The 26,365-nt window shown below is 41.0% G+C and overlaps 1 protein-coding gene across 1 annotated transcript in view; it reads left to right on the forward strand.

Moving 5' to 3' along the window:
* Positions 1 to 18,530: 18,530 nt before the first annotated feature.
* me1 (malic enzyme 1, NADP(+)-dependent, cytosolic) overlaps positions 18,531 to 26,365 on the forward strand; it is an 88,785-nt gene continuing 80,950 nt past the window's right edge. The window contains exon 1 of the mRNA XM_042425140.1: positions 18,531 to 19,086. Coding sequence (XP_042281074.1) covers positions 18,958 to 19,086 — 129 coding nt within the window. The 5' untranslated portion in view covers positions 18,531 to 18,957. The remainder of the gene's footprint in view (positions 19,087 to 26,365) is intronic.

Raw genomic sequence — 26,365 nt, forward strand, 5'->3', positions numbered from 1 at the left:
TTTAGTAGCTTTATAGCTAACTGCATTCAATTTTGTGTATGAGTTTAACAAACATTAAATTAATTGTGACTAAATATGTATTCCGGGATCAATGTGAAGTAAGGATAGTAAATACCATGCGCATGAGATAAAAATGGTTACTCAACTGAAAGATGTTTTATGTTCCCATTTTGCGTCAGTTTTGGAACCAGAATAAAAAACACAAATGATACTGTGGACAAATGGACGATTTTGTTTTTCATTTTCTTATTATCTATTGAGCTAACTGTCTAACCAGCACAAAACATGTATTATTATTATTATTATTACTGTGTACTTGCTAACTTGTTGTCCTCCTCCTCTGAGAGGCAACAACACAGTCGGAACCTGTGACTACTGTTATCACAACCCTCACAGATGCAGACAAAAGAACACAGCATATGTTCCTGTTTTCAGTTAGGTTCAAGGTCAAAGGTCACAGTAGAAGAGTGAAACAACCGAGAGAGAAAGAGAGAGAGTTGTCTATGCTCCCAGCTCCGTGGCTTCCAAATAGAAAAGCAGTGAGTGATATTTCTGGTTGGGGTCGAGGCTATACAGTGTGGATAGAGGGGCTTTTGTGCCAGGTGTCACACCCTCACGGGAAGTGCTCCCTTTGCGCTCTGGTGTGGTAGATGGAGGATGCTTATTGGTTAGAGCTAGGTTTCAGGAATTTCATTAGTTGTGTTTGGGTGTAGTGGATGAGACCATGCCCACCTTCACAGCAGTAAACCAGTAAATGGGTGCGGCTCTGAAAGGAATACACCAAATTTTTGGGATAGACTTAGTGGTTAACTTTCATCCTTGATGAGCCATCTGCTCTGAATCACAGTATCTGAAAATGTAACTGGTGAGTTATTTTGGATTCAGTTTAATGATGTATTGTCTTGAAGACACTGGGTAACCATGACCTCCCTGATTTTTTTTTAACTCAAATTTCAGAGAGCACAAAACTTTTTCCCTATTGAAACTCTATCTCAGAGGACCTCAGTGCCCTTTTTGTGGTATAGCAGTATACATTAAAGGCTGCCTATTTCTCTGCACAGACCACACTAATAAACCAACTCAGAGGGCTGCAGTGACCCACAGCTCACTTCCACAGGCTTTATTTTGACAACTGAATGGTCTTTTAGCTTTGCTCGCTAAACAGACCACCATTGATATGATAGGAGTCTCTACCTCACTGCTTCTCTCTCACACACAAACATATAGTAAATAGTATAAGCAGTAATGGGACAGTTAGTTAAAGGTCTCGCTTAGATCCACATACAGTTTATAACCTTTTTAATTGTAAATATTTGGCTAAATGGTTAGCATGCCAGGTTTCAGAGAAGAGACTGTACATGATGAAAGGCTTGACTGAAGTCATACGTGCTCCTTTGAATCTCATGTGCAAATGAACAGACACACCCAGTCCTGCAAAGACGGACTTGTGAAGGCTGGTCAGAGAACTGCTACCCTCGAAAAACTTTGAACTTTCAAGAAACTGAGCTTTTCAGGAACTGAAAAACAACTGTCAAGTTTATGTCTGTGTGATGCACATGAATTTGAAATTATACAATGGATTTGAATGTCTCCTAAATCGATGGTATCCACAAAGACATCCAAAACACAGCATTCCTATCACTTACATGTTAACAATCTATAGTCGTGCTAGCGGATCTGTGAAGCTGTATTCATGGAAAGCAGGAACTACCACGGCTTGAAGCTGAAGCCAATGCGGAAGTACCTTAAAGTGCAATGACAGCCACAGCTGGCTCCAGTTGACTCCCATTCAAGAAATGTCAACTTCTCTCTAGAAATACTAACTGAATCATTTTTTTCAATGAATCATTATGGTCTCAATTGCTAAATTTGGGCCCTCTAATAAATGTGCTGGTGATCATTTTGGAGACTATTCGCTTGCCTACTGCTCTCCCCGGCTCAGGACTTGCACTAGTTGGACTATTTTGCCATATTTCAGTAAATTTAATGTTACTTGATTATGATATCTAAAATGCAAAAACTAGCCCAAGTGTGCACCACTCAGTGTACTCAGTAAGCTAGTGTTTGCTTTGTTCGCTAGCTTTCAAAAAGGCAACACTCTGTAGTCCTTATTTGGAGGGTTCTGGGTCCAAACGGAAAAGATGGCACCAACCATAAGCAGCAACTCTGGGCTTCAAACCAGCTCCAGTGACCTCACACCTCACTACGTCCATCTTTATATACAGTCTATGATTCACGCACAGAGGTGCTGAGAGCTAAAGGCTAAATTCAGGATGCTAACATGCTCACAATGATAATGCTAACATGCTGATGTTTAGCAAGTATAATGTTTACCATGTTCCATCACTTTAGTTCAAACTTGTTAGCATGTTAACATTTGATAAAGCACTACACACAGCTGAGGCTGATGGGAAAGAGATATCTCAGACTGGGCCAAAGTGGTTGACTGACCAACACAATCCCCCAGGAACAGCACCGGTCCGTTTGGTCCAATCACATTTCGACAGTCTAGAAGAGCTGCACGATCTAATTGTTTTATCCCCATTCAAGTTAGCCGGAGGGCTAAACCGGAAGTAGCTGGCTCGGCTGGCAAAAGTTGCTAGTGCGCTTGCTCTATGGGCCCAATGATCCCAGAAGATCCAGGTAATTTTATACCCGGAAGTCAAACTTTCTTGCCTTCATGCACCACTGAGCAACTTTCATAGGAATGAACGGGGCCCCGCCTCCAATGCTGTATCCAGTTCTCTTTATATATCCATGGACCAACAGAATGACACCGCCATTTCTAAAAACCTTGTCCTGGAAAATGATCTCCTGGGTTGTGGACTTCGGTCACTATATCAATTTGTTGGTATGGCTAAACAATTGAAATCCAAAGATCCAGTCACCATAAAAAATAAAAATACACAGATGCTGCTAGCCATCCATGTTTTTGTGAAATATCTGCTTAGTTTTTGTTTGGCTGTGTGATTCACTTGCCTGTTCTACTATTGCAGGTGATCATTAGCGCCTGGGAACACCTGAGGGGGTTCCCAGCCGGGTTATTTATGTCCTGGCTGCAGCACAGCTCACTCTCTCCCTTACTCCCTGCAACTCTCACTGTTTCGGTTCCGTTATGCTGTTTTAGTTTATCTTAATGTTTGGTTTTGCAACCTACAACACCCACACTCCTGCCCTCTTGCACATCACATACCAGTGGCTCTACTGATTTCCACACTCCATATTTGTAAATATTTAGTTAGCTTTTTCATTTGATCTAATTTGGTTGAGTTAATAAATTTATCCTCTGTTAAAACTAAACCTAGTGTGTCTCCTATGTTGTTGTGGCCAAAGAGCCGCATCATAACAAAATGGGGCTTGTCCACTTATGTTGTTTTGGTGAAGTTTGTTCTGTTTGTTTGATGTGGTTGTGCAGCTGATTAGGTGATTTGGTCCAGCTGCATGCTGGCTTTTGGGCTGCGTGTTTTGTGGCCAGGGCTGTTTTGGTCTTTGGTTTTGCTTTGGTTTTGCTTTGGTTTTTGGGTGATACACCATGTGCTTGTTTGTTTTTTCTTTTTGTCTCTCTGGAAGCATTGGTTTCTGACCCAGTGTCGGATTGTCGTGTGCCATTCTGACGGTAAGTATTATTATCCTGATATGCTGTATGCAGAGATTTCCACATTTGGCTCCAGTGGTGTTTCCCCTTTGGGTTGCATCCATTTGTTTCTTTTGTACTGTTGTGGTTAGTGTCAGCTGTTTTCGGACAGCTATCTTGGGGGCACATTTGCGTGATTTTCTGGGGTTGCCTGCTTGCAGCTTGTTTTACAAGTCTGTTGGTCTTCAGTGTGTAAATAAGTGCCGCAAGCCACATGAAGACTACGGGTGAGTTATTAATAAGTTTTGGTTAGGCAGTTTAGGGCAAATTCTCTGTTGAGGGTTGTCATTTTCCCAAGTGCGTGTCTTGCAGTGAACATGTTACTGTCTGTATCGGTAATTTGTAATTATGGCTTCCTTGTCAGGGTTTTTAGGGGTAGCTACGGTGGAGTTTGTAAATGGCTGTAATAAGGAGCAGCTAGTGCAAATAGATGACCATTATGGCATTATTGTTGCAGAGAAAAAATGTAGGGAAGAGATAAGAAATGAGGTTTTGTCATCTTTGTTTGAACAAGGGGTGTTACATAAAAGTGAGCTTTGTCCAGCTGTGATGGAGCCAGCGCCTGTGCTGGTGTCTGCACCAGCAGTTGTGCAGACAGCTGGTTTTACTTTTGAGTAAGAGAAGGAGCTGTTAGCCTTGCAGTTTGAGCAGGAGAAGTTACGAAGACATGGACAGGGAGAAGCTACAGTTGAAGAAACTTTAGCAGGCAGAGAAACTTGAGTTAGAGAAACTTCAGCAGTTGGAGAAGGACAAGGAGAAGTAGCTTGAGTTGGAGAGGTTGGAAAAGCAAGTTGAGATGGAGATAATGTGGCAGAGCACTGAAAAAATGAAAATGGAGTTAGAGCAGTCCGAATTGCAGTTAATCTGAGACGGCAAGCTTTCTCCCGGTGGGTCAAGTACAGAGAATTCTGCTTCTGTTGGTTCTGGTGTTGGTGTTGTTGTTAAGCTGCATTAGGTGCTGAAATTTAATGAGCGAGACCCTGATCCTTTTTTTCACTCTTTGAACATGTTGCAGATGTGAAAAATTGGCCAGATTCAGCCAGAATACTCAAGCTTGAGTGTGTCCTCACTGGGAGAGCTCAGGAGGTGTATTCAACTTTATGTGCTGAGGATGATTTGGATTATGCAACGGTGAAGCCAGCTGTATTAAAAGCAGATGAGTTGGTTCCTGAAGCATATTGCCAGAAGTGTAGAAATTGGGTGAAGTGTGATAAGCAGACATATGTGGAGTTTGTCCATGATTTGGCATCCCATTTTCACTGTTGGCGCTCAGCTGCAAACTTTGACCTTGAACTTTTGACTGTCTTTGTGAGCTCATTGTGCTAGAACAGTTTAAAATGCTATCCCTCAACATATTGCTACTTATGTAAATGAGCAGAAGCCTTCTACCATGCTTAAAGCAGCTGAATTGGTTGATTTTGTATTGACTCATAAGGGTAGTTTTTCAGAGACATGCTCCTGGAGTGATAGGAAAAAATGGGGATGACCGCTGTGGTAACTCCCTTGGTGGTGCAAAGTTTTTGCCTGGTTCCTTGCGTAAGCCTGCATTTATGGGGTGACCTGAGGGTGCCAGAATATGTAATTACTGCCACGGGGAGGCTCATTGGAAGAACGTGTCCGCTGTTGAGAGGTAAGTGTCAGTCACCGTAACCTCCGCATCATTCACCTTTGTCTTCATGTCGTTCACAGTCGTATGCTCCAGATGCGCTATGCTCTACAGTTTTAGAGCAGACATTGTTGTGTGTGGATTTGAGTACTGGTTCTGGTTCTGGCCTAATTCCAAAAACTGGTTCTGGTTCTGAGCTGTTCTTCGTCGATACTGTTGTGTCCTTGGTTGGAAGTGACAAGCCAATTAAGAATTACCCATAAAGCTGTTACATGACACGGGTGCTAAACACTCATTTATTGTGGAGTTGGTTCTGCCCTAATCTCCTGCTACAGAAACAAGGGATATTGTACTGATGAAGGTTATGGAGCTGGGCTTAACTTCTGTGCCGTGACTATATTGTGCTGGATTGTGAGCTGGTACAGGGTATTGCTCCTGTTGGGGTGTGCCCCTTGTTGCCACTTGATGACGTGGTTATGATTTTGGGCAACGACCTGGCTGGTAGTGCTGTGTGGGCTGATGTGCCACAGTCTCCTGTGGTTATTTCCAAGCTGCTAGCATCTGGGTAGCCGGATGAGAGTGGTTGGAGTGATGCAGGGGTTTTTCCAGCCTGTACCATGACGAGTGCGCAGAGCCCTAACGTGTCTGGCTCCAGACTTGCCTGATCCAGGTGTTTACTCAGCCTGCTCTGTGCCATGGGCTGTGACGTGTCTGATCCAGACCCACCTGTTTCAGGGTGTAGTAAAGGTATGGTGTTTGATGAAAATGTGGTTACACTGCCTGATCTTGCTCTGTCTGTTTTAATGGAGCATTGGGTGATGAGTCAGAAGGCTGATTCATGTCTGGTTTGTGGGATGAAGCTTTGCCGGTTGAAAAAATAAGAGACACTGCTCATGGTCATTTTGTCCAGGGAGATTTGACTAGAGAAAGTGGGTGCCCTGTGTTGGTGACTTTGGTTGTGAAGCAATTATTCAGACTGTTGTGCCAAGGAACTTCCGTGATGTGGTGTTGGAAATGGCGCATGGTGGTTGTGGACATTTGGGGATAAAGAAAACTTATGATCGTGTCTTGAGCTTTCTTTTGGCCATGGTTAAAGGGTCATGTATCCACATATGTCAGGACATGTCATACCTGCCAGCTTACTGTGGAGCCGAGTCAGGTTGTTGAGCCTGCTCCGTCTTCTCCAATTCCAGCCATTAGACAGTCATTTGGGCATTTGATCTTGGAGTGTGAAGTGGCACGAAAAGATTTGGAAGTTACAGAGGCTGATGTGAAAGATCTGTCTCCTGTACTTGTGATTGATTCTGTGTTTGCAGATTCTGAGGTTCCTGCTGTGCATTTGGATGGTGAGGGACCTAAAAACTCCTGATCCTGATGTTCTTGTCACATGGATAGTTACAGGATAAGAAAATATCACTTAACGCTGCTGGCTGGGATCTGTGCCTGCCACCAACTGTTAAAGCCTCAGGTCGTCCAGTTGTTGGCCAAAGTTTTTGTTCCAACTGGAGTTGAATAGTTGGCCTCAGTGGATTAAGTGAGGGATTGTTTAGTTTTTGTTAATTGTTTCTGTTTTGTTTTCTAATTTGTTTGGGTTTTGATTTAGTTATGGGATTGGATTTTGGATTTTTGGATTGCCTCACCTTGCTTCTCAGGTACCAGGGTTGCTGAGGATAAGTGGGGGCAAGTGGCGGTCTAAGGCCAGGAAGTTATGTGTGGATACTTTGTGTGTTTTTCTGTTTTACTTTATGAGTATTAAGTAAGTCATTTAGTTTAGGTTAGTTTGGCGGTGATCCTGTTGGGACCCTGTCTTAAAGTGGGGGTGGGGTGGGGGACGACACCCAGGATATCTTTTTGTTAGCTGGCTTCACTGAGCCTAACATTAACCGTCCAGATAACCTGTACTATGAAGCTGTTTATCAACTAGCTCAGTCAACTCGGGGTTTTCTTATCTAGCTACGAGCGCGTTCATGTGGAAGAGGCGGGGTTGTTAATTAAGAGCAACATCATCAGAACCATGAATGAAGTAAGAACAATTCTGTTTTAGGGACAGCAAAAAGTCATATTCAATGAATTGAAATGTAAACGATGGCCCGTAATCATACAACAAAATAAGAAGATATAGAAACACTAGAAATAATTTCCAAATATTAAAAGTAAGCTAAGTCTTAAAATGCATGTAGGTATTGTTATATATGACCTAACTATAGAGTGAATAATTTTTGCTATTTAGTTGGATGATGAAGAAACCATTCTGAATATGTCACATAAAAAACTTAAACGTAATGCCAGACTGTTTTTGCTACTGAGCAAAGAGTGGAAAAGTAGTTAATGATTGATGAGGTCTATCTGACTGAAATGTTGCATTTATAATTATGGGAACCAATTAACAGTGTGTGGATTATTTTTCTAATAAAAGACAATATTTTGTTTTTATTTACAGTTGTCTCATGTTATTCTTAGCTGCAGTGATGGAATCAGAGTGTAAAATCATTCACACTGTCAGTTATCACTCTGAGGATAAAATCAAGTTTGCACAGTTAAAATGCAGCACATCATTATGTGTTTAGTGTCGTTAACAATGTCTCTGTTTGTTAGAAGCTCTGTTTTTAAAACCCGAGTAGGAATAGAAAGTCTGGAACAATAAAATGTTTCTACTGACCTGTAGAAACATTTTGTCCTCCTTTTTACTTGTCACTTTATTGTAAACTCAGGACTTTTGTCCATGTCGGGATCCTATAGGAATGATGACTCTTAATTTCCAGTGAAATTGTTGTGATCCGATCTTCTGAGGTTAACCTGCTCCGGAGCAAGTTAGCTGTTCAGTGTAAGTTACCACTGATTTTGATTACTGATTTCCACAATACATGTGAATATTTAGTTAGCTTTTTAATTTGGTTAATTTGTGTTAATAAACATATCTTCTGCTTGGTGTGTCTCCTATTTTGTTGTGGCCAAAGAGCCGGGTCATAACAGGCAGCCAAACCGATAAGCTAACTACCATGAAAATAAAACCTCCTTGACAAATGTAATGAGCAGCTCTTTGATATGCAGATTAGTACACTAGACTGAGCCTGTCTTTTAAAACAGATCAGCATGTACACCATTATCATCATCCAGGAGTCTCTCTGTGTGTGGCCTTATGTTTACACTGACTGCCTATAATCCCTTCCTGCAAGAAAAACATAAAAATATCATTCCACATCACAAGCCTGCCTGCACCTGAAACATCCACTACAGATGCTGTTAATCCTCTCTTCATAAAAGCCTCCTGTCCTACAGGTAAGAAACAGACTGCCTGTTTGCTTTTTTCATGATTCAGGATAGTATTTGGACATTTGAGGTTTTTAGCCATGATTGATGGTCTTGTAATTTGTGCTCAGGTACAGTATGGTTGGTTCAGAAGCCAAAAGCACATGAAGGAAATTACATTTGGGAGATGAGCCATCTTTGAAAAGGAACTCAACTAAAAATAGTAGTCTACCTCCGTGCTCTTTTACTGACCCCTCTCTCACATACAGAGATCTTCTTATAATGCTACTGTACATACTGCACATGGCACCACTGCCAAATGTTCCTTGAAGTTCTAAGATGACGACTCATGTTTGAAGCAGCTCTTAATTCATTTCTGGTTAGAAACCTCTTCTTTTCTCATCTAGCCAACCATTGTCAAAACATTTAGCACAGCTGAGAAATGAGTGCTTGAAAAAGAGGAAGCAAAACAAACATCACACAGACCAACCCTGTCTCTTATCATGACAATAATGTGCACACACCAAAAAAGTCATGTTTTAAACAAAAGTTGCATAACAAGTTGAGCACATTAAATCAGTTTCTTCATTTGAAATAACCTCAACATTGTACACCAAACATATATTTTGCAGATTATACAGTAGATGCACCATCAGCAAGCCTCATTTGGCAAAACAGAGGAAAATGGAACCAACAATTCACGCCTGTTATTGAGCCGAGGGGAACAGATCAGTGCACCGAGATGAAACTGTTTGGACGCAAAGACACAAACAAGGAGAAATGTGACATTTATCTCTGACAGACCTCCTGTTTATAGTGAGGATTTGGACAGAGGAAGTGTTTTCATTTCACAGCGTGCTGCCAGAACTGGAGACATGTGAGAGGAGGGAGGCGTAGATAGATAAAGGTATTTGTTGAACTCAGATGTTGCAGATGGAAAACGGATATAATCTAAGAAGAACCATAGCTCATCCTTAAATGCAAATATGCACTACTGAAGACTCCCTCAGAAAAAAGCTCATTTGAATTTATTATTAATTTAACATTTAAGAAAATATAAATAATTTGTGATAAATTCACAAATAGACCTGTGTAGTTTTTGAACATTTGACATGTAATTAATCCATGTATGTGGTTTTTAACATTTTATTTGATAGAATTTGGGACATTTCTGACATTACATTTCTGTACAAACATGAAATTCACATGTGTAAGGCAACACGCACATGCAAGCATAAGCATGCAAACAAATGCTCTCATGTTTGCTTTGGTAGCATACAATAAGAATGAAGTGAGGAAAGCAGAAAAGAGTCTGTGTGTTTGCAGGGTGAAAGACAGAGGGACTCACATATTCTGCGAGGTCAAAAAGGTTACATAAACACACTGTGTGACTAGGTTAACACACTAATCTCTGTCCTCTTTCCTGGAGAAGAAAGGGGGTTTTGTTGAAGTGCAATGATGACGCCTCTTTGGCTCATTCTGCCAAATGCCATTTAGTTTGACTGGAGAAGCTCCGCTGTCTCTTTGGCCGAATCTTTGCTCTGTGATGTTCAATGCCTTGTTCAGTTCTGTTTGGCAAACCTTGACCTGCCTGCTGTACTGCTATTTCACTCTGCAGTTATACTCATGTCAGTGGCACACCTTGTTTTGTGGTTTCAGTCATTATTGAAAGCGAAAACACCACACGTTCATGCATGCAAGAAACACACACACCCATACTCTGTGCCAGAATAGGTCGACTTATTGTTTACAGGTTCAACTACGTTGTGAAGTTACTTTTAAAACAGATATCTTAAAGTCAAAATGAAATTTATTTCTCCTTACTTTTTGTGAAAGTAAATATAAACTATAATGATACTTAATGATATTTCTCCATTTTAAAATGGAGGATAAAACTGTTTTCGGACATATTTTAGTGGCAAAACTTCAAGCCCCTTGGATAGTTTGTATTAGCGTTTGGCCTTTAAGCCATCAGTCTCCTCATAACATTCAACATTTGGGATCTATTGTACAGCTAAGTTTGTATTCTGCTCAGAAAGTGGAAGCTATTAAGCTAGGCTAACTAACTTCCACTGGGAAGTGGAAACCTAGCTTGCCTGCGTTAGCACTGACTCCCACTCAATGTTATTTTTTATTCATGTTATAAGTCATCAGCAGCTCCTGCACAGCTCAGTGCTGTGTTGGTCATATATTATACAAAAAAAGGAGTCTAGCTAGCGTTAGTTGTCTTTCTTTAATGGGTTGCTAACGAGAAGTTCTGTAACCTCACTTTGTCACTATGTTGCCCAGTAATTCGAATCTCAATACGGTGGAATTAACAAACAGAGTCACAGAGAAACATAGAAAGCGCTGAAATCACAGATATGGCTTAACAACGACTTGAAACATCAGCCCCAAGCTAGTTAACTACCTGTGTGGCTATTGGAATTTAAGCGATATTACAAAATAATATTGCACCAATCAGGGAAAACTTAATTGATCTTTTTGGTAAAGACGATTTTGACCAAATATGTACACAAGTCAAAACAGGCAGCCCAACCGACAGCCCAACACTGAGGATACACATTATATACTGATTTCTTGGATGAAATTAATTTAAAATTGCCAAATTTAAAAACATACTGTACTGTCTAGTATATTGCCGTGTCATTGTTTCAGTCTCTTAGTTTTTTTTAACAGTGTTCCAATCTCTTATCAGCATGTTTGTGTGTTTCCAATTGCAAGATGCTGCAATAGTTGGACTTTCCTCTACTTTTTTAATTGCAGAAATTAACAAAATATGAAAGTAAAAAATAGAGAAAAAATAAAAAAAACAACAAAAATCTTTTTACGAGACCTAAACAAGTAACATGTGTAGTCACCAGCTGCCATAAAAAAACTAGGGCAATACCATCACACACATTCTTACAGTATGTAGTCTGTTAAGGCTCAGCAGCACCTTCCTCAGGATATGTTGAGGGTTTCCTAAACTCAATCTGGCCTATTATGATCAAGCTCCTTCTCGCAGTACACATATGTCAACTCAGCTTTCTCTAATAATGCAAGACAGAAAGGCTGCAGCTTAAAACTCTCTCTTTTTCCACCTCCCCAAATATCCATGGGCTCAAACAGTGGGTCATTATGGAGAGTGATCAGTGAAAGGGCCCATTGATTTGGGGGGCTGGGGGAAGGTCATGTATGGACTCAGAGGAGAGAGAGAGAAAGCAAAGGGCTGAGGGCAGTCATGTATGTATGGCAGCGGACTTGGAAGTGCAGCGTCCCTCAGGAACTCTTCCAAAACATCCACCCATTTCCTCCGGCGATACTGTAGGTGCTCAGTGGGCCCAACGCCTTTCAGCTTTTTTGTGTGTGTTTTGTTCAGGGTCCAAACAACAACAGTTATAGCTAAATAAAAGTACCTAAAGGGAGGAAATGTGGTTCTTGTTCACATTTTCCTCTGCCAGCAAACAAATGTGGATGCTGCCAGTTCTTTTTTGAAAACCTCAGGGAATTGTGGAATGGTTAACTATGGGAAAGGTTGTTCTGTGAACTCACTACGGAAATAAATCACACAGCGTTCATTGTAGATAGAGTTTATTGATCCAAGGTACTTATAATTTAAGAGGCTGAAAGGTCAAAATACCCTAGAGCTCATGGCAGGTGAGCACACCTTCATACACGTGAGGAGCTGTTTCACCTCAAGCTCTCGTGTTGCATTGACCTTTGACCTTTGTGTCTTTTCACCCATTGGCTCTATTTTCATCCTGCAGTCTGACTCCTCATAGTCTCATATTCATGTTCCTCAACTGGAGTTTTTCCTCCAACCACTGAGGCAAGTTTCACATTTCTATTCCTTTTTCCAGCTGTTCTCACTCTGCCAACTTTATGATGCAGATATAAACCCGCTGAAGTATAAGATTACATTTGTTTCAATACTTAAACACAAAAGAAACAGAGTGAATGAAAATTGATTGAAACATAGAGAATGATTTCAAAATCAAAACCTACAATAAAACAATACAAGAGGGCCCCATATGATTACAATATTCTCCACTTTCATTTCACTGATTGGGATTTCTCTTTTGCTGTCACTTTTTTTCCATTTCGCTGCTCCAGTTTTTAGTTTCTGTTCTGACGCTATGCTCTCATGTGAGCAAGTGCTACAGGATTACGTCCCCATCAGTCAACAGCTTTTGAAGTGACAATCAATGGCCAGGAAGTCAAACAGAGGTGCACCTCTATTTACCTTAATCCTGTTTTTTATCACTGGGCACAAGTACTGGAGGATGTGTGGCTGCGACAATAGCCCTTTACCTCAGGTTACAACAATCATATTTAATCATACATATACATCTGCTTTTAATTTTGTGGTAATTTCATGGTTTCACATTATTTTTATTCACTTTTTTCATGTTTTTGGGGGGTTTTTTTATACTTGGGATATTTTGTTGAATAATACTGAAAAAAATTCTAATCCCAGACCGCAATTCAAATATCAAAGCAAACTGACCTTTAATTAAATATTGGATAACAGCCAGTCATGTCGTCCAGTGATGATGGAGGTTCCTTTCTGACAACAGCAACATAAAAGTAGTGATAGAGTTTAATTTTATTTTTCTTAGCAGCACCCACCCTAAAGAAGGTGCGAGCTGCTCTCTCTTCATATCAGCTGAAACCTTCACATGAACTCTCTTCCCTATAGTTTATGCAGGCGGATGCCAATGCAAACAGAAAGGTATGGTTTCTCCATAGAGTCTGGCTGTAATTACATTTAATGACCACCTTTGTGAATCCTTTACCATCAGCTACAGTGCAGGAAGTATGACCAGGTGTTGCCATCAGTGTGTAGCAGAATAAATGGAGGTAAGAGAGAAAACCATGTGTTTGTGGCTGATTTGATTCTCAGTAATTGTATTTGTCTTTGTCTGCTGCCTCTTCCTCTTCCTGACCAGAAAAGCCCCACAGGGATAAACAAGAGTCAAAATACAGACGAGAAAAAAAAGATGGCTGTGTATGATGTGTGATCTATATGTGTGTGTGCGTGTGTGTGTGTGTGTGTGTGTGTGTGAAAGAGTCGGGACAGTGTCTGTTATTAAGATACCATAACAGGAGATTACAGCTATAAAACATCTGGTTCAACAGTGTCATGAAAAGTTGATTAAGAGGGATGATGAAATCAAAGGAAAGCTGCATGTAGCCTCACTAGTCAGCACATTTATTACATAATCACCAGTCATTCTGTTAATATAACAGCTAGATATGGCTGGAGAGACTTTTTTTTTTTTTTAGATTTTTTCCAGGCATTTTTGCCTTTATTTGAGAGTTTGTATGGCGAGGTGGGAGATGGGGGAGGGGAGGGGGGTGTGACTTGCAGCGGGGGGCTCATGGCCGGGAATCAAGCCGTGGATGTTGTGGTTATATGGTATTTGCCTCAACCATTAGGCCACCACGGCGCCCCGATTGGAGTGCCTTTTATTTTATACCATTACAACATAAGTAATGGCCATGTTTTATGTTCTCTTTCATCACCTTTCATCAGATCCAGCAGTTCAGCTCAATAGTAATCCTTGTCAGTGTTTCAGATCATGGCCTTGACTGTTGGCCACTCACCCACTGAAAACCAAGCCAGCTTCCATCATTACTCAACATGCAATTGAAGCCTTATCACTGCTGTACCTGTGCAGCAACTTTTGATTTCAAATGGAGTGGCTGCTCTAGAAAACATGGGGTGGCAGGAGGTTTTTGCAATGGCGAGTTAATATACTCAACTTATATGACAGTTATATGATCTCTTCCCTCTGTCACTTTGTCATCCTTGATTTCTCCTCACCAGTCTCTCCTGCCTCTCACTCTGCTCTCATTTTACATTTCTCTCCATCGCGTCCTCCTCTTCAGTTTTCAGTATTTTTTACTAAAGAAAAAGCTGGAAATATCAACACTTTTACCCTTCCCTTTCATTTTCTATCGGCAGGCTAATCCCACTTCTCTGAAAGGATCTCTTCTTCTACATTGCAGGAGCATATGTTTAATCAATCAACAGTGAGTGATATTTAAACTACTAAGTTGAAGTTTGTGCGCAGACTCCTACTCAAATTAACAGATGAGTGTTAGAAAAATGCTATATATTTATTTGATAATCAGTTTAAATCAAATGATCCTCTGGTAGTGCAGTTTCATGGCTTTAAGCCTTTTCAAAAAAAAAAAAAAAAAGCAAACACTCCTGGATCACATGTAATGGAATAGTTTGTTTAACACTGAAATTACGAAACTGCAGCTCTTTGATACTAAGACTGAGACTTAGTAAACTGCAGGCTGTTGAACTTGAAGTATGACTGAAAATTATATTGGTCTACAATTACACTTTTAGTAGCTGGAAAGCTGGGGGTGCAAACTCCATGTTAGGGGTGGCAGGTGACAGTAGAATTCAGTGCAGTGTGGGGGTAGAAATGATCATACAAAGGCCTGCACTGGAAGATCTCCTGGGTGGGTTTTTCTTTTGATTTACCTGCCTAAACATGGTGCTGTATTTTGCAAAATGGGGCCTGTACGTGGTTCATGAAAGCCTTTAATATACATTTGGTGTTCTAAACACCTGTCGTCTGGTAGTCCCGTCCTTGGGCACAGGAAGTGAAGGCTTTTACATTTTCAGCATCAGTGGCAGCTCTTAAACTGAAACGAGCAGAGGAGAACTGAGCGTGATCAATAATTGCTTCCACGTTTCAACTGATTTTCAATAAAATTTCCAGTAAAACACACCACAAACTGTTCTCCCTGTTTTACTGACAGATTACCTGTGGAGAAGTGTAGTTTTAGCCAATTTCTTGCTGTTGATCATAAAACCGTTTTAGAATCTTAATTTTCTCTCTCACTCTGTACAACACACGGACATTATCCTCAGGTTGACTGTTCCAGTGCTGTGACCACCTCTTTCCCTTCCTTGATACCAACATACTGATTTCATTGGGTGGACTGATGGTGCTTCCCAAACTCTCTCAGCATTCCTCGTGCCCTCCCACTGCCAACTGGCGTCCTGCCTAGACTTCAAAAATAACTTCCAGCTCCTGATACACAAACAGATGGGAGATGTTTGTCATCCAGATGAGTCATTCAAACACACAATGAAAACCTAATAAACTAGGAGGGACTGCTGCTGTATCAGGGTCCACTTTGGCTAGACTGCTTGATCAATATCAAATACTGACTCCTGCTACATAGCTGCCACGGTTGCTTTTATACCTTCATTATTCAGCCAATGATACCGTTTTCCATCTTTCCACACTAAATTGTTTTCAGGTTTGAGAAATTTTGTAGATAATGTGAAGGCTTACACTTGAAAGAACCTTTACCAGTTAGGACACTGCTCAAATGTTCTTTTGTTCTCTCAAAACACAATGGGTTTTTTCAAAAATGCACCTCCTTTAAAGGCCCTGAAAACAAGACTTCTCAATCAAATTGGATCCTACATTATTACACAATCGTCTGCCAAATTCATTCAAAAACAGTTTTGATTATTTCTCATGAACTGAGTTCTGTCTGTGCTGTTTCATCTGTGCTATTCTCACTGGTTTGAAGTGGGCAGGGTTGGGTTGAAAAAAGGTGACATCACCTATTTCCAATCAGAATTTGGCAACATTTTAATCACAGTGTGATGACAGGTGGTGGTGGATTATATGCTGATACTTGTATTCCACTATCAATCAAACCTGATCATACCACACAAACACAGGCCAGATGAAGCAGATAAACTCAGTTAAACTCTGGATAAATAAGGATGTTTTCCATCCTTGACTCTGACTTATTTAGTTATGAATATTTAATGTAATTGATTAATGTAAGCAACAGAAAGAGTTTTTGGCGATTAGACTCCGTTGATGTGAAGAATCTTCATAAAGTGTAAGCCCATATGAAGATAGGAGGTAGGACAGGATCCCGCTGGAGTCTAGACCCTGATGGTGGTGGAGTGAAGATAGCAGATGGTTGATGAACAAGGTTTTCTACATACTATGGAGGTCATAGTGGTGACTGGGAGGAGTTGGGTTGCGCAATAGTATGTCTCAAAGACTAAACGGCAGAGGTGCAGCGATATCTAAAGAACGGCATCTGGGGACTGATTGGCTTGAGGAACACGGGCAGAAAGATTATTGGTCAGCTATGGTGACGTAAGAATTGTGCATGAAAGGATTCTGACTGCGTGGGACAGCAGAAGAGACTGAGAGAAATAGAGCAGGGGGAAACACACTGCTTCATAGAGAAATACTTGAGGTTTGAATCCAAATTTTCAGTGGCTGTAAAATATCCAAGCCCTACTACTACTTTGTCTTGATCAGAAGCTGCTGTTGACAAGAGATGAAGATGGTCTTCCAGAGCTCAGTCAGGTCTGTCTATAACAGCAGCAGCAGCAGCAGTCTGATGTTGACTCTGAATCTGGAGAACAAAGCACCCTGCCACTGAGGCTGCTATCAGAGGGAAGCAGCGCAAACCCCATGTGACCCCATAAAAACCTCAGCAGCCTGTTGCTACTGCATTGGTAGCTTATGTTACTGATTCCTACCGGTTATGTATTTCCAGTGCAGCTGAAAAGAAGTTGAATAGGAGAATTTTTTTGAACAATCCAAAAGATTCATAGAAATATGAAGGCTTATCTTTATCTTTATCTTATCTGTAAACCTGCATGTTCAAAGGTGCATGGAGAAATTTATCAGAGAAAAAACAGATATCAATCTCTCCATTAATAGCAGTGTGACTACATTTGAAATACAGCCACATAGCATGGCATGATTTATTGGAAGAAAGGATGTCTGCTGCAAGTTCAGACATTTTCTCTGCAGTCTTAGAAATCACTGTTGGGACATTGCAGACTGATTTAAGATAAATGAGGGAGTAAGACACACAAAACAGTCTGCTGTAAAACAGTGTATGAAGAGCCAAGGCTGGATTTTTTTTTCTTCAACTACCTTCACAGTCTCACTCTCTGTTCTGCAGAGATGACTTTATCAGTCCGATCATCTTTACACACTTGGCATGAACTCAACCTTGACATAAAACCATACTCCAGACGTGCTGACCCAGGGTCCATATATCTCCCTTTATCTGAGTGACACACACTGACAGGGAATCCTTGGTACTGAGAACATGCCTCAAAACAATTTAAAGAAATCCAAATAAGTAAATAAATTGAGGAACTAAACTTAAATACTTGTGGTTCTACACAGATAAGATAATCCAGATGCAGGAGAAATCCATTTCCCTTTCGCAAATTCTCTAACAGGCCACAATTAAACAGAATTTATTGATCCTCACAAATCATCTGGTTTCAAGTGACTTTGTAGCAGTCACCTCATCAACACGAGGTATATAGACTGAGGGTTGGATGACCTTTTTCCCACTCCCTCCAGAATGACAGCGTATTACAGACACTCAAACTCACTGCTGCCTAATGTTGCATAACTCTCCTGCTGTAACAGTTTGAAGGCTGAAGGCTGACCTTGGCTTCAAATATCCTCACTCCTGTCACAGCCGTCAGAAACACTGCGCCATAAAACCATCTTAGTTACGTGTTTGTAACAAGTGTCATGACTTATCAAAAACTATTTGGAGTAATCTCAATCATGTATAGTATAAAAAATGTTTGTAAACCTACCAAGTTTACTCTCACTCCTGAGAATGTTACTTGCTCTGCTACTCCTGCTGCTTCTATTACTTTTGCTATTTGTAGCCAACTGCTATTAATATTATACTTACTGCTAATATGATATATAAGGCTACTACTACTACTACTATTACTACTACTATTACTACTCCATTAAGCAAAAATCGCCTACATGAATATGAGTATGTGGTTCAAAAAGGAAATGGTATGTAAGATCACTTGAACTCAGTTAAGCTATATATGTATGCTATTTCTTTTTCTGTCAAACCCCTTAAAATTATTTATTTTGGAAATTAAATGATTTCTCATATGGCTATTAGGAGGCTTGTAGTCTTATTGAGGCACTGTAAGGTTTCATTTAATGGATTTTAGAGAGATATAATGGCTATTTTCACATCAATAATCATGCAATCCATATACAGAACGCTTACAAAATCCCTAATAACTAACTACTGCTCCCATGAATCAACCAAATTAAGCCCTTGATACAAAATCCTTACAATTTGAAATAATATCATTTAAAATTATTTTTTAATCTCGTTTCAGTTGAGCAAGTAAGAGCACTTAAAATAAAATATTATGTATTTTAGTTAGTTTAGGCTGCTCCATACACTGCTCCCACCTGTTGCCAGGTGACACCACACGCAGGGACTTTGCTCATAGTAACTCTTTCAATGAATTATTGGGAACAATAAAACAGCCTCATTGATAAGGAGACTGCAGCTCTTCTTAAATACAGAGTCTATAGGCAGGCGCGCGGTCAGATGTGTGGTTGGACCTGCGCATCCACTTGTTGAGTTCACAACAGTTCACCGTCGCTCTGTTTAAAGAGGCAACAACATGGCACACGGTCTGGTCAGACGGGAGTCGGTGGAGACGGAGATGCACAAGTCCGAAGACAAAGGAAAAGCCTTCGTTTACACCAAGAAGAGGGGCTACGATGTTACCCGAAACCCTTACCTCAACAAGGTACGTGTGGTTACACCATAGTGATAGTTTCAACTTGTTTCTGTGAACGACTAGGTTGACAAGCTAGCTGCTGCCTTCGGGGACTGTAGGAAATATGAGAATTTTATGCAGAAGCACGGTTTAAACACGAACCTGGATATATATACATTTTCTTTAGTAGTATAATTAATGAGAATTAGCTAGTTTTTAGGAGATTGATACGCTCTGTCAACTAATACTGAATTAAAGCCACACCACAACTTTATCCCAGATGTAGTTCTAATGTTAAAGACCTATGCTATTGATAGCCAAGGGTGTTACATGTTGCCTCCAATTTAGAGACGTTCCTCTTCACCTTAGTCCATAAGCAGCAACCATCAAAAATATATGTTATTACTACTTCTATTTAATACACAAGGCTTCTGTTTGACTTATCAACTCCCGTGTGCGGAGTTCTCGAGGTGTAAGTGAACGCAGCATTAGCTAGGAGGTTTAGGTATCAGCTTTAGACGCGGTTATATTTAGATTTAAAGAGACCAAACGCTGCTGGCACTCAGAGGGGAGCTTTTGTTTGTGTTACACTGTAGCTGTGTAGTCGTTGTGTATTATTAATAATGAATGGTGAGTCAGGCCCATCTTCCCCTCCACAAGCACTGCAACATGTGATTCAGCATATTCTGACAAGCTGCTGTGAGCTCACTGTGGGAGCTGATATCATATCAAATAAATGAAGTCACCACTGCACTCATAAACTCTTTAAATATATCAGTTTAAAGCCTGCTTTTTACTTTCTCCTCTTAATGTAAAATGAGGAACAAGTGCAAGAAGTTGCTTAATCATGCAACTGAAAATACAGCTTCCTGGTAGATCATGAGGTAAGGGGATGACTTTGCATTTTGTGGGGAAAAGCCTGTCACTGTAGTCTGCTGGGATTTCTAATGTGATTACTCTGCCCAGACTTTGCTGTTCAATCAACCTGATGTATCCCCTCACCCCACCCTCACCCCCCTTACTGTAAATGCATCTATTACAAAAGAGCCTCTGGCAGCTTTTGAGCCTTTCCAGTGTTTTCTCCTGGTTTGTGTGCAGGGATGGGGCCCCAGAGGTCACCGGTCCAGGCTGTGGTGATAGGGTCTGGTCTCTGTCCATGGTGCTGACCATCAAAAGAATGGGTTGGATTCGAGCAGGGTCACTCTTACGTCAAGTGTGGCCTGCAAACAATGAGTGTAGTCTGGCGCTCTTAGTCAAAGTCAGGCTAATTTTAGAACCCTTGTACAGTCTATTTTTTTCCCTTCTGAGCTGTTTTCTGCTCTCTGACTTGCAAATTTTGTTTCATTGGAGAAAAATAAGTCTAGTTCTGGATAATCTATCAGTTATTGTGTTAAATTTTATACATGTTTCCTTATAAATTCTCAAAATCAATAACCAAGATGCTGCAGAACCTACAATTTTGTCTTTTTGTTCCCACTTGTTTCTCTATCACTTGTTCAAATGTTTATCCAGAGTCCAATCTTGCAGTTTTTTAGTGTAAAAGCTGTTCCAGTCTGATAAATGTTGCAGTCTGTTTAGGACAGCCCATGGAGCTGGCAGCTTGGGCGGTGTCAACACTGAGCTGATAAGTGAGATAGTGGAGTTCAAACTGGACAGTGTCTGTGGGGTGAGTGGTGGCGAGCTGGTGGCTGTACAGAGCCCTGTTTGTTAGCCAAGTTAATGACTCCACCCCTGAGACCACTGCATGTTGCGAATCAACCCAGTGTGTTTGTTTTCATGAATTTAAGTGTGTATAGTGTTGCGAGTGAGGTGAGGTGTGTACACAGATGCTGTATGACTAATCAGAACAAATTAAGGAAACCTTTGTTACCCAGGTGTGTTCAGAGAGAGAGATAGTAATGTCATGCTCTGTTGACCACCAGGTTTATTCTTCTTTTAAACCTAAACCTGAATAAAAATGAGGAAAAACTCTGGCACACTGTCTCATTTACTGGTGGAATATTTAAGTTTATGGCGTTTTGGTAGGTCTGACAAAACACCTAAAGGAATTTTAGACAGATATTATATTGCTGTGTATGGTGAGATGGTGTATGGGTTTTTTTTTCTCATTTTTATTCAAGTTATATTTCCCTCCAATGCACCTGTCACATATTCAGGTGTGCAGAGAGTCTTCAACTTTGTCAGTACACTAAACCTAAAATGACGTTGCAGAATTATAACATTAGCAAATAAGTCATTTTGCAATATGTTTGCTAAAAACAAACTGATAAAACAGACACGTCCACATTACATTTTATGTCGTGTCACACTTAGCAGTGTGTCAGCTGATTTCATTCAGGTACAAAATAGGTGGAGCTTCTGTTGTTGCAGCATAAATAGAGCAAATAGAGCAACAGCTTCATGGGAAATGTGGTTCCAATATGGAGACACACTAGCCTGCAGTCATGCCTGGGTTTCACAGTTTCTCTAACAATGACATACCCTGCACAACTTGCACAACTTCATGCAACCATGAAGTGCAATGCCTAACAGGTCCCTCTGCAAGGCTCTGTTTATGTTTGTTGTAATTCTTGTTTGTCTGTGATGCTAAAAGGTCATTGTTTTGATGTTTTGAAATGCACACCAAAAAAATCTCTTGTTTGTCATCTGGTAAATCCAGTTCCGTAAAGTTGTTTTCGGTTATCCTTTAATTTTCTGTTGATAAAGTTTGAATTTGGACAGCATTTTTCATCTGTGTTTGTCCTAACTGATCTGATGTGAAATAGTTTCTTTTTTAAACTCTCTCTTCAGACTATGAGGACGGCTGTTTGTAGTTGAGGACAATCTGGAAGCCTATAGCTTCGGTGCTTAAACCTGGCCCAGTAAACTGTTTGTTTACATCTCAATTTACACCTTGGGGCCCTGAATGGACCCAGTGTACAAGAGGGCTCTTAAAGAGGGCTAGATAGGTTGACCTAAATTCATGTGGAAGCATGACCGGTCTACAACTTGGATGTTACATTATGTTTTGTCTCTTTTAATGAAGGTCTGTTGTGAGCTTAGCCCCAGACATTCAAATCCGGGGGCTTTAGAGCACGACTGAAGTCATTGTTAAGTCTTTTAGCGTCTCTTTCTTTCTCTTTTCTCTTCCTCTGTTTCCTCAGTCTTTTTTGCGAGTGGTGTTTAAGAGTGAATATTACGAGAGCAGTAGGTCTTTGTTCTTCACTTTATGAGGCGGCTTTTCATCTCATTTTAAAGTTAGCTATCCTAATGAGCTCGCAATTTGTATTGTTACATTGTTTTGGAATAAAAGTGGAGTTTAATAAGATTAATTACATGAGTACAAGAACTGGGCTTTAAACTTTCGGCAGCGAGGATCTTAGGAGCCTGCTTTGATAGTTTGTACTCAGCACACTTGTTTGTTCAGACAGGAAAGGAATTATGAGGGGGAATTCTTAAAACCACGACTCAGTGCTTTACAAAAGGAAAATAATGAGTTTTTTCTATTGATTTTCTATATTTTGACAAACTTTAAAGTTTATGCCATAATTTTACGCAATTATAAAGTTACGCTGCCAAGCAGACATTTTGCTAATCTTGGTTGGTGGTTCTGTCTGATCAACCTGGCCTTTTCGTCAGTCAGCTAAAGCGACCCAAAACACAGGCTCCCTCAAATATACAGGGTTAGAGTAATAGCAGAAAGAAAGGTTTCTTATGCGGCCAGGTGAACCATCCACTGTCAGCCCTGTGCATGAACCGGGGCGAGGAAATTGGAGAAGAAGGTAGGAAATGACTGCTAAAGCATGTTAGTGGCCAGTCACAGGCAGGCTTCTGTGGCGCAGGCAGTGGCACATTGTTGCCCTGCTTCTGATTTCAGCGAGCCCTGGGGATGAGGTGTGTTTACCTCCCTCAGCTGGCCCACTTCACCTCTAACAGGAGCCAGTCACAGCACAACCTGCTAATTGATGCTGAGGGACGCAGCGCTGAAAGCAGCTTGTCCTCACATTGACAGGCTTCGATTTCCTTTTAATCTTTCCACTCCCACACACTAACACACACACACACACACGTTTACATGCGCAGCAGATGTATGTGCATACAGCTTCACCTTACTCTTTGATTAACACCGCCTCCTCCCTCTCCAGAGGTGGAACCGGATATTATAGGTGTGTTTTGTGTGTGCTTGCTGTGCAATAAAGAGATGAAGTGGGGTGCATGTTGTAGAAAGGGTTCTCTGTGGCGAGGACGAGAGTGCTGGCCACGCTCCACAGACGTCCTCTGTCTCTCTGCTTGATCACACATTAATGAGGCATCTGTGTGAATCCCGGCCCTCAGTGCGTCTCTCTGACGCTGGTTCCGCCTGCCGCGGCCTTGAAAAACAACAACAACAACAACCTCTCTAAAAACGCTCTTAGCACCCAATCAGGGATGCTGTTTCACCTCAAACACTGAACTGAGCAGTCGGTGTGTCGACGACCAACAGATGCCCATTCACTGGCTCTGTACTGTAGGCGAAGGTAGGTGCAACAAGTGCAGTCAATCATAAAGGTGAAGGAGAATGAGGGCTGGAGCTCCTGTCTGTTTGCTATCCTGTTTTACAGTTTCACAGCAACTGTCTGGCAGGCGCATTTTACTTGTTTGCACAGACACGTCAGACTTTACAGTAATGAATAGTAGACTTACAAAGACTTGCATTAAAAAACAGATGGCCCCTGAGTGAGAAATGGTGCTGTCATTCATGCTTTTAATGCTAAATCCTGAGAAATCTCAAATTGATCCCCTTGATTACACAGTAACAGTTTGTTTATTGAGGTTTATAAAATCACTAACATTATGCATCATTTGAACCTACGAATGGTAAATAAAATAGTGAGCCCATGTCCAGACAGCACTGCAATTGGATGCCCCATTTGTAACCACAGGCTCCACATATGACATTGTAAGAGGGCCTCTCAGATGAAAGACTTTAATTAAGGATCTGTGTTCTTGGCGAGTGCTGAACAGCAGTATATCTGACTGGGCATTGAGGATGTGCTGGTATGCCAAATGGCGACGGTCCTGATAACCCTCTGTAGCAACTGGAAGTCATTAGTCTCTTGTTAGAGTTACTCTGGTTTGGATGCTACACTGATTGACTTTTGCCCCCAGAAAAGATTTTTTTCCCCTCACTAGATTTGCATTTTCCTTTAACCAAGACCAAGATAAATATATTCAGCAACAAACAAACAACAGGCAACAAATATGCCTAGCTTTCAGTTCTAATGAAAATATTTCTGTGTGGCTCTCTGAGTCTTTGCCTTTGGGTATGTGTTATGCTTTGTTGGTTACCATACAATGACTGGTCTTCTGAGTTTCTTATGTAAGACATAATGTGCTCCAGCCGTTCTGCGTCACTGGTATGGCCTGATAAGGCCTTTATAGCAGCGCATGCACTCTAATAGAATTAGGTCACAATTGGTAAAAGGTGCAAGTGGACTCAAAACAGCTTGATGACCTGGCGCTGACTTTTGCCAGTGCAGACTGAGTCTGCAAGTTTGATTCCCACTGAGTCACAGTGTTAGCATGACATGAAGACAAAGTTTGTTTTCTGCATAGTCACAATGTTAAAAGCTTTGCTCTGACAGTTCTCACTGTTGATTATGATCTGTTTGTGCTGGCCAAGGTTCCCATGGACCTTTGGAGGTCCTTCTAAATTTATTGTCTCTCAACTTTCGGGCTCCCATACCCATCATACAATCAACATTTCACAGTGTGGGAAAGCCCTCTGATGGATGTTTGTGCTAAAGAAATGCTTTTAAAATAATTTAATTTCTTAAGTCTGAAGTGACTTGACAAAATCAGGCACAAACATTAAGCCCTTAATGATGTTAATTTTGACGAATGTCAAGTTTTATCCCAGGAGTCCTCAAAGGATTAGTTCAGTATTTTGGGAAATACACTTATTGGCTTTTCTGCCAAGAGTTAGATGTGAAGCTCAATACCGTTCTCAAGTCACGAACGCAGCGCGACATGTCTGTCATAGCATGGCCACAGCAGAACGCTCTATTTTTTTTTCTGTACACGCAGCTATGTGGCCCTCCAACAGGTGAAAACTATGTAGAACTGTGTAAAAAACGAGTACAAACTGTTTAAAAATGATTAAAATAAATACCTCAATGTACCAGAATGCGACGCAGCAGTGCAACCTTGTGGGTTTTTTTTTACATTGCACATTAAAATAAATCAGTCAAATCAATTTGTATCCATGATCTTGTAGTTGAAACGATCTAGTTAATTAATTCAGTACCAGTTAATATAGCCTACGCTTCCAAACCCTGCATAACCAACTGCATTATCACTTGGCAAAACTCAATATGCATGCAGTGATGGAGACGGAGTTGGTATAGCAGGTAGAAAACCTCGCCCTGCCCTGCCTACGTAACGTGTCGCGTGTATATCTGGTGTATTTCAGCTCTTAGCAAAAAAGTCAGTATGTGCATTTTCCAAATGTTAAACTTTTAATCAACACCTTTAATAGATTTCAATAGAATCTGATACCCACACGTATGTGGAAACATTGGTTACGTTGCCACTCGATTTTAATCTCAATCATGTTGTTGTGTGAGTGAGTTTACACAAAGAAGTACCATTGCACTAGGGAGTCTGACATCACTGCACTGTCTCTGGGCTGGGTAGAAATCTTGTGGAAATGTCATTATATGTATGTGTATTACAGGCTGTTTAAAGGTGGATGACAGTGGTTATGTGAGGTTGAACCCGATGATGTTGACAGTCAGATTACAAGCCTTCGTTTAACTGAGCGTCGAAAATGGTACAAACGTCTCTCTGTTCAGGCTTCATGCAGAGCAGCTGCACTTGTCAAACCCCCTCACTAGGTGGACCGCAGAGCTCCATGGAAATGTGTGTATAATATATGAGTATGTGTGTGTGTGTGTGAGTTGTCCCAGGTGTGGCCAGGTGTTTCAGGTCGACCGCACGCATTGCTGGTGACCAGACATTCCTCTGATGGACTGGAGTGAATCGGCCAGACAGAAAGAAAGTGCACCCTCGTTCCCCTCCAGTAACCAACCTGCCAACCCGAGAACACACACACACACATATATATACACGCAGGCACACATACATACAAACACATACCGTGACATGCTCATAACAAATAGATTGTCAACCTGCAGACACATACGTACTTTATCAGTGTTTTCTTCAAGGCTGTGTTAAATAAACTTGAGCGTAATATGATCGAACAGTCAATTCAACTGTCTCTGCACACACACTAACTTCTGATGCTGTTTATTCAGGAGCAGTTCCATCCACATGGCCCCACCTCCTC

The sequence above is a fragment of the Thunnus maccoyii genome, chromosome 10 (assembly GCF_910596095.1).
Source record: "Thunnus maccoyii chromosome 10, fThuMac1.1, whole genome shotgun sequence".
In the NCBI taxonomy this organism is placed as follows: domain Eukaryota; kingdom Metazoa; phylum Chordata; class Actinopteri; order Scombriformes; family Scombridae; genus Thunnus; species Thunnus maccoyii.